The 9,469-nt window shown below is 42.8% G+C and overlaps 1 protein-coding gene across 1 annotated transcript in view; it reads right to left on the reverse strand.

Moving 5' to 3' along the window:
- BCL2A1 (BCL2 related protein A1) overlaps positions 1-2,283 on the reverse strand; it is a 10,114-nt gene extending 7,831 nt beyond the window's left edge. The window contains exon 1 of the mRNA XM_003784574.2: positions 1,739-2,283. Coding sequence (XP_003784622.1) covers positions 1,739-2,158 — 420 coding nt within the window. The 5' untranslated portion in view covers positions 2,159-2,283. The remainder of the gene's footprint in view (positions 1-1,738) is intronic.
- Between the last annotated feature and the right edge of the window lie 7,186 nt (positions 2,284-9,469).

Genomic DNA, 9,469 nt, shown 5'->3' on the forward strand with positions numbered 1-9,469 from the left:
CCTCCCAAGTAGCTGGGACTACAGGCACCCGCCACAACGCCTGGCCATTTTTTGGTTGCAGCCATCATTGTTGTTTGGCCGGTCCGGGCTGGGGATTCGAACCCGCCACCTTATGTGTACGTGGCTGGCGCCTTAGCCGCTTGAGCCACAGGCGCCGAGCCGACCCTTATAAATTTCAAACAGCAGATATACCACTTATATTGCATAAAATCTATAGTTTTGAAAGATAATCAGCAAACTAGAAGATATCTGCCACATGTATACAAATAATTTGTATCAGAATGCACAAAGGATTCCTACAAATCAATATGAATAAGACACAATAATCGGAAAATGGACAAGATATAAACAGGCAATTTGCTGAGTAAGAATTACATATGAAAGGATGCTCAACATGAAAAGATGCTTAACTTTACTAATAATTAAGGAAATGCAAATTAAAACAATTATTTTTGCCAGAAAAATTGGGAAAATTATGACAGATTGCTACAACCTAATGTTAGTCAGCTGAAGTGGGGAGAAATATCACATACTCTATCATGCTGATGATGGGAGTGTAACTTTGAAGGGCAAGGATTTCATAAACTTAAAACATTTATCATACATACACCATGACCTAGCAATTCTATACCCCAACATCCACCACAAAAGCATACATATGCACAAGGGAAGGTGTGTAAAAAGATACACAATGAAGCATTGTGTGTGACAGCAAACTCTGGAAATAACCTAAATAACCTATCTGGCCATTTTATAACCTAGCAACTAGAAATACTCAGGTACTCAACAGCATTTACATACAACAGAGATATATAGCACTCTTTAAAATACTGTTGGATAAAAAAGAAAAGTTACAGAATAAGAATCATCTACTATCTTTACATATAAAAAATATTTCACAAAGAAATACTATGCATGTTTTCTACGAATATAGTCAATAGACATGTTTTGTATGTAAAGTAATTGGTAACAGTGTTTACTTCTTGGGAGAGTTGAGGACCAGGATTAGGGGTTGGAGGGAGGATACATGGGGACATTAATACTTTAACATAATAAGCACTAAGTGTGTTGGAGTATAAAAGAAAGCACATACTATACATTCATGCTGTGAGGGACTTGCTACCAACATGAGCTCCAATGGAAGCCCATAGACAGTCTTGGTTTGGGGGGGCACTGATGATAGAGTGAATTTTTATTTGCAAATTCTTGAATAGAAGTTCTTGCTGGTGGTTCAGCAGATTTTTTGTTTTATCAACAAGCTTTAAAAGTGCAGAATTTGCTATATTAGAAAACTGGAGAAAAATTAATTTGGAAATAATAAACTTGCCAAAATGTACCTGTATGTTCTGCAACCTACAAAATACCTAAATACAACAGCACCTAATAGCAGCTCTTTCTCTACTAATACTACATTAACACGACAACTGTAGCCAAAGCTAAGGCCTGGATAGAGTGTCTGCACTATTGATTCTAGAGAGGCAGGTGTTTTGTTAGCCCCAAACCGACTGTAATTTGTACTGTTAGGAGTAAGAACTGGAAACACAAGTATTTTCTAGCTCTAAAGTTCTAGGACTTGTTGGAAATGAGTCAGAAAGTATATGTAATTTTAAAAATTAGAACAAACTACCCAAGGAAAATAGTATTCTTAGGTAGATATCTTGTTGTTTTAATTAGCAAAGGTACTGTGCATCTCTAGTTCATAGTGAATAACAACGAAGAACTTTTCTAGCATACATACCCAGCCTCCATTTTGCCTTATCCATTCTCCTGTGTAATTCATTATGAACTCAGCAACAAAATAAGAAATCTCCTTATAAGTATCCACATCCAGGGCAATTCGCTGTTGGAGAAGTTTCTTGAGGAGAATACCTCCAAAGGCAAATATTGTCACAATCCTGCCCCAGTTAATGATGCCATCTTCAAATTCCTTTTCCATCACTTGATTGAATATTGTTCTGGCAGTATCTATGGATACAACATTAAAATTGTCTAAGCATGGTTTCAGACTCTTTTCAACCTCTTCTTGGACTGAAAATGCAACATTTTGCAGCACTCTGGACGTTTTGCTTGGACCTGATCCACATTGCTGTATTTGCAGGACATACTGCAGATAGTCCTGAGCCAGCCTGTGAATGTATCCAAACTCACAGTCAGTCATCTTCTGCTGGGTGAAGAACAGCGTCTTGAGCAGGTTGATCTGGAAGTTGATGAGGCAACTGGAAGCGAACACTGCCTGGCAGAGTCATGACACATGATGATATATGGAGGCTTGAAGAATTTCTGTTTGCATCACGCTGCAGTGTCCTTCCTCCTACTCACTTTCGTGCATGGGCTGTGTGTGAAAGAGAAAGAGGAAAACCCAGAGAAGCCACTTCCTCATCCTGTGATTAATTAAGCTTTGACAGTCTTATTATGGAGAATTAAGATCCTCGTACATTGCTAATGGGAATACAAAATGGAGCAACCCTGTGAAAAAGTTCGGAAGCTCCTCGAAAAGTTAAATATAGAAGTACCAAAAAAAAAAAAAAAAACCCAGCAATTCCATTCATAGATGTATGCCCCCAAAGAATTAGAAACAAATCATGCTCATAGCAACACTGTTGACAATAGCCAAGAGGTAGAAACAATTCAAAAGCTCCTCAACAGATAAATGAATAAACAAATTACAGAACATAATTTGTTTATTCAAATAATCACCCATAAAAAAGGAATGAAGTACTGACATTATTTTTTGAATAATCACCCACAAACAAGGAATGAAGTACTGACACATGGTACAACACGGATGAGCCTCAAAAACATTCTGCTAAGAAAAAAGATGCCAAACAGAAAAGGTCACATGTTATGCAACTCTATTTATATAAAATATCCTGACTCTTTCAATCCATAGAGACAGGTAGCAAATTGGTGGTTGCCAGCTGAAGGGAGGAGGGAATAACTGCTTAATGGATACAGGGTTTTTTGGGTTTTTTTTTTTTTATTTTAGAAACAGAGTCCCACTTTGTTGCCCTTGGTAGAGTACTGTGGCATCACAGCTCACAGCAACCTCCAGCTCTTGGATTAGGCAATTCTCTTGCCTCAGCTTCCCGAGTAGCTGGGACTCCAGGCACTCACCACAACGCCCAGCTATTTTTTGTTGCAGTTTGGCCAGGGCTGGACTCAAACCTGCCACCCTCAGTATAGGGGGCAGGTGCCCTACCTACTGAGCCACAGGCACTGCCCTGGATACAGGGTTTGACCAGAGTGCAATGAAAACGTTTTGAAACTAGCAAGAGGTGGTTGTTGCACAACACTGTGAATGTACTGAATGCCTCTGAATTGCACACTTTAAAATGATTATGTGAATTTCGCATTTAAAATAGTCTAAAATGCAATCCAGAAGGTAAATCACATTAGTGAAAATTTGGAATGGAAATTTTTCACTAGAGAAACAGCCTGGTAACAAGGAACAAGGGCTTCTGGAGGTTGCTGTGGCAATACCACCCTTGATCCTTTGAGTAGCTGAGGAAGAGTGATGTGAGGAGGAAAAAAGAAAATATCTTCTTTGGTCTTCACCTTCTGTTTACTCTAAAATTTCTAACTGAAAAGAAGGTCTTAATTTAAGCTTGATAATTCATATTCTTAAGTCAGGTAAACTATCCAATCAATGCATGGATCAGAAATCGTGGGACTGGAAGACTCCTGGACTTAGCAGGGTGGGGTGGAAATGTGAGTCACAGGCAAGGAACTGACCATGAACCGGGGTGAAGAAATGGGGGTGGAGACACCCTTTCTCAGTACTTCTGCAGTCTGCATCTGCATTCTCCAGGGCCTGCTGGTACACAGACCTACCAAGACCAGCTCATGGCATGGTTCCCATCCCTCTGAGCCACTCTATTGACACGTGGAATTTTGTGTGAAGTTAAAGTACACTCTGAGTAAGTCAACCAGAATGGGCAAGATCTGGAAAATGCGGGCATTAGTTATTCCATAGGCATACGCCAAACTGCTATCGTGTGCCAGGAGCTGATTCAGGTGCTGAAATGAAAATTGCGGCCCTCAGTCTGGAACAAATTATACCATACTATAGGCAGTCAAAGGAACTGCAGAAGAGACTAATTAAAGGATGTCACTGCAGTGTCTGCAAATCCAGAAGCCCTCCCTAGACCCCTCACTAAGGCTGTGGAGTGAAAACGTGTGCAGATGTTCTAAGGTTCTGGGAAATGCACCTGTGGGGCTCTCCTCTGTCATGGGCTGAAACAAGCAGAAGGTTGGGGATGAGGTGATAATGGAAGATGATTTACCAGATCTGGTCACACTTAGCAAGTGCCTATGACCTAACTAAGATTGTCTCTCTATTTGTTTTGTCCAGAAATTTCTACTGAAGTAGCATGAAGCCCTTGCTAGGGAAGGCTGAAAGAATTAGTAGTGTTTGTCATGGGATTAACAAATTAGCAATCATCCTAATAACTAATTATCAACTTCTTTCATTTGTAAACTGCTTTAGCAATTATCATCACATACACACATGTGAACTGTAGCCTCATTGTGCTTACGTAAATCCCCCCATTTCTACATGTATGTTCTAGTTATCCAATGTTTTGGTAACAAACCACTCCCCAAGATTTACTGGCTTAAAACAAAAATCATGTATTTTACTCATAAACCTGAAATTTGGGTAGGACGCAGTAGGGATGACTGCTCTCTGCCCCACAGTGTTCGGGGTGTAGCTGGAATGACTTCAATAGCTGGGACCCTTCTCTGCTCTGCCCAGGGTGAGGCAAGCTGAGTTTTGATGGGGAATGAGAGCAAAGAACCCTTAAGTCACCCTGGCTAATAAGTGGCCCAAGGAATGCAGGCTCCAGGGCAGGGTGCGTGACCTCAGAGAGAGACTGCTGGGGTCAACTTCTCTTTTCCCCAAAGGCGGAACCTGAAGTCCGCTGGGCAGACTAAAGGCAAAGGCTGCATCAGAGCAGGTGACCAGGGGAACTCCCACCTGCTGTGCTCTTTAGCTTCTCTGAGCTTATCATAACTACTTCCCTATTCCTAGGCCCTGACCAGGGCAAATTCTCTGAAGAGAATAACCTTCAGTAGTGACATAATTGTAACATAAAGGGGAAGGGGAATACGCACAAGAAGCCACCTACCACCCTGTCTCTCAGTCCCATGGGGCCAAGACCTGATGCTCAGAAAACACAATGGGGAAATGCCCCCACCCACCAACCCTACCAAGAAAACCCAAAGGCCTAAGGAGACAAAGTTTCTGGTGGGAGCTTACCTGAGGGACCAATTTGTAGGAAATCCTGTGAGCATGACATGCAAGGAGGATTTTCCCCCAGTTTTCCCATTACATTTGGGAGCGAGGCTTAATAGAGCAGTGGAGAGAGAGACTAGCTGTGAACCAGGGAGCTGAGAGCCAGGGAGGGAAGGAGAGAAGTGTCCTGAAGCCTGGCTGAATGTTTTAGCTACAGTTTAGAGGTCACAAAGAAGATGAAGGAGGAGAAGGTGGGAGGGCAAAAGCTTAGCAGAGGAGGTTAGAGTTGTGACCGTTCCATACAGGATGGAATGCCTGAGCCATGTCATAAGTCACTAATCTGTCCTCCCCCAGCTCCTCCAGGGCCTGTGCCTACATCTGAGATCAGAATAGCCTTTCCTCACCCTCTCTGAATCTTACTCTACTGTCCATCACTCCTTCTGCCAATCAGCTCAGAATTCTCCAAGAGGAGAAGGAGCCCAAATTCCTAAAAGGGTCCTCATGCTCTGACTCAGCCTCCCAGACAGCCTAACCTCACCTTCACTCCAGTCCCTTTTGGTGCCTGCCCTGATGCCAGCAGGGACTTTCTGGGCTCCAGCAAGGAGCCTGATTTTCCTATTGGCCCTAAATGAAATGGCTTTTCCTTTCCATTTCTGTGTTTTTAAATCTTCCCCATCTTCAAGACCCAATCAGCTAAAGCCTCCCCTATTGGCCCTGGCTGGGAAAGCCTCCTAGTGCATGCCCCTCAGGAGTGTGTGTGTGTGTGTGTGTGTGTGTAACAGAGCATCTCGTAGTGGGTCCTAGCCTGCAGCTCTGGTGCTGTTTTGTCCCCTGTGCTGCACTCTGGACAGCTCTCCCAGTAAAAGGACTGTCTTTTTATCTTTGATTCCTTCCCAACAACAAGCACATGCAAAGCACATGATAAATGGTGAATGGATTCTGTTGGCAGGAATGTGCAGTATGTTACTAACATCTGGCTTTACAATTAGGCTGACACTGTGACTGAAGCTGTATTAACTTTTCTGTTAAGTTTTACCTAACAAAGCAAACACAAAATTTTCTTTTCTTTCTGAAAATGTCTTCTAGGGGAAAGTACGAGAGAAAAGCCTATTTGAATAGGACTTTTCAGTGATGAGAGCAGAGGGGTTTGGACTTTCCACTGCCCTGAATGGGACAGCAGGACATTCAACACAAACCAAAGAAGCAGAAGTTCTCAGTGATGGCAAGCACTCGAGGGCGGTTCTCTGCCAGAATCAGGGCCTCAGAATACACCAAAGGGCAAAGTACAGAGAACTGACACCACCCACTCAGCCAAGTGCTCAACACACTTTACATAGCACTTACCACATGGCAGGCCCTCCAGGAAACATAGACAGGGGTTTGTTCCACTAACACAGTGCTCTCAGTGTAATGGGGTGTCACACAAATCACCAGAAAATTCAAGTGCAAAACATTAAGTGCCACAATATCAAATGACGTGAAAGTTCAGCCTTGAAGAAAGAGAAGAAGCTGACACAGACGCTGGCTCTCATGGGGTGACTGGAATGTCAGCAGGCAGAGAGCATATCACGGTGCCTACACACAGGTGTGGATCTTATGCTTCTGCTGAGACTGGGATGAGTCGGGAGAGACGGGCAGAATTCAACTCATAGCAGCCTTCTAGACTGGGTTAGGAGTTTAAAATTGACTTTGAAAACTAAGAACTTTTGCTGAGTTTTAAGCAGGGGATTAATATGGTTAGAACTGCATTTTGTAGGGTTATTTGAACAGTATTATTTCTGGTGTATTGGTCCTGGGGAAATTGGAGTCAGGAATAACAAGAGATTCTTTTTACAAATCATAAAATCCACCCATATTAAGAGTACATGTTGATGAGTTTTGACAATCATAAATGTAAATATAAACATTCTGATCAAGATAAAAAACATTTCCACCATCTCAAAATGTGCCCTCAAGCCCTTTTGCAATTAATCTCCTACCACCCTTGGCCATAGGCAGCCAGTTGATCTGCTGTCTGTGGCAATAAGCTAGTTTTTCCTAGAATGTCGTACAAGTGAAACCAACCAGTAGGGTCTCCTTTTTTTTTTTTTTTTTTAAGAGACAGAGTCTCACTTTCTTGCCCTCAGTAGAGTGCTGTGGCATCACACCTCACAGCAACCTCCAGCTCCTGGGCTTAGGTGATTCTCCTGCCTCAGCTTCCCAAGCACCTGGGACTACAGGCGCCCACCACAATGCCTGACTTTTTATTACAGTTTAAACCTACCACCCTCGGTATATGGGGCTGGTGCCCTACTCATTAAGCCACAGGCACTGCCCCTGTCTAATGTTTTTTACTTAGTGTAATGATTTTGAGATTCCTCCATGTTGCTGACTATATCAGGAGTCTGTTCCTCTTCAAAACTGAGTACAATGAATTATGTTGTATAAGTATGCCACAATTTCTTTATCCATTTTCCCATTCTTGGACATTTGGGTTATTTATAATTTTTGGTTACTATGAATAAAGCAGCTATGAACATTCACATATAGATATCAATGTAAGTATTCAGTTGTTGTAAGTATGTCATAAGCATCAGCTACCTATTGAGACATAAAGCTATATAAAAAAACTTCCCCAAAACTCAGTGCCATGTATCAGAATTATTTAGTATCATGCCCACCAGTCTGCAGACTGACTGGGACGATTCTACTTTTAGCTGCAGGGCTGGCCCTGCCTGCAGTGTTCTGAGCCACAGGGCTGGTGGGCTGCGTGGGGTGTGCTTTTCTCATGGAAATGGCAGAGGCACAAAAGTGCAAGCCTGAACACGGAGCTCTTTCCAGACTTGTGCTTGAGTCAGATCTGCTAACACCCCTGTAGGAAAGTCAGTCACATGGTCATTCAATTCACTATAGCAGGAAGTAGGGAAGGTAATGGGAAGGCAGCAAGTATTTGCTGAATAATCCAAACTGTGACACCAGCTATGAAGAAAGTACTTCCCTTGGTAAAGAAAAATGGGTCTCTCCTGATCTGGCTATTGCAGTGGACATCTATTTCTTGTCTGCCCTTCACCCTTCCTTCATTAGGAAATAGTACTTCCCTTTTTCCATATAGATTTTCCACTGCACAGCTCCAGTTGTAAGGTTCCAATTGTATTGGAAAGTATCAGGTTTGCTATAAATCCTCAATGCCCTCATAATGGTAAATTGGTCTGGGAGTAGATATCTGGCCCATCCAGAGCCAATCAGAGCTTCCCTCAAGAATTTTAATTTTGATGACACAGCACAGATAATTCTGTACTCTCCAGCATACACAGTCTGGATATGAGGCCAGGAGCTTGGGGAAGGAAGTTGGTAAAAGTAAATGAAACCCACACACAGAAAGGAGACGAGATGATAGAGAGGGAGAGTGTCCTCGTGGTCTTTAGGCCTTTGGTCTGAATTGGCCCATCCCATATTTACTACTAAAATATCTCTGAGTCCTCCCAGGAAATTCTTTTTGTCTCCTTTGACTAAAAGGATTCCAACAATGTCATTGAAATGATGCCCTGTGTAAAGAAAAAGGCAAAGAAACTCTTCATGCAGCAGTGGAAGAAATCTCTCCTGGTGCTTTTGCACTAACACTCTGCCTCAAGAAATGAAAGTAGAGGGTAGAGCCAGGCATGGTAGCTCAAGCCTATAATTCCAGGGAGCCTAAAGCAGGAGGATCATTTGATTCTAGGAATTCAAGACCAGTTTGGGCAACATAGTAAGACCCTCACCCCTAAAAAATGAAAATAATTAGCTAGGCACGGTGGCATGCACCTATAGCCCAGCTACTCAGGAAACTGAAGCAGGAGGATCACTTGAGCCTAGGAGTTCAAGGACGCAGAGAGCTATGATCATGCCACTGCACTCCAGCCTCCGTGACAGAGTGAAGATCTGAAGACCTCCTCTCTTAAGAAAAAGAAAAGGAGCAGGGAGGCAAGATGGTGGACTGAAGCCAGCTTTCCACAGAGGTTCCCATCCAGAAGGAGAGTTAAAAGACAGAAGTTTAGCAAGTAAGCGGATGGTTTGGAGCTGAGCCAAGAGAGAAGGTTGAAGAACATCAACTCTGCTGTGGTGAGCTGCGACCCAAAGATACAAACAAAGTGTACTAAATCCATTGCCAAGCGAATGAGAAGGGCTTGCAGTAAACTCCATACAAACAAGCCAGCAGAGTTCAAACATCTTCCCATTCTATTCCACGGGAGAAACCCTCTAAAAGCTGGATCTCTTCCC

The sequence above is a fragment of the Otolemur garnettii genome, unplaced genomic scaffold, assembly GCF_000181295.1.
Source record: "Otolemur garnettii isolate 467f Iridium unplaced genomic scaffold, OtoGar3 scaffold00011, whole genome shotgun sequence".
Taxonomy (NCBI): Eukaryota; Metazoa; Chordata; class Mammalia; order Primates; family Galagidae; genus Otolemur; species Otolemur garnettii.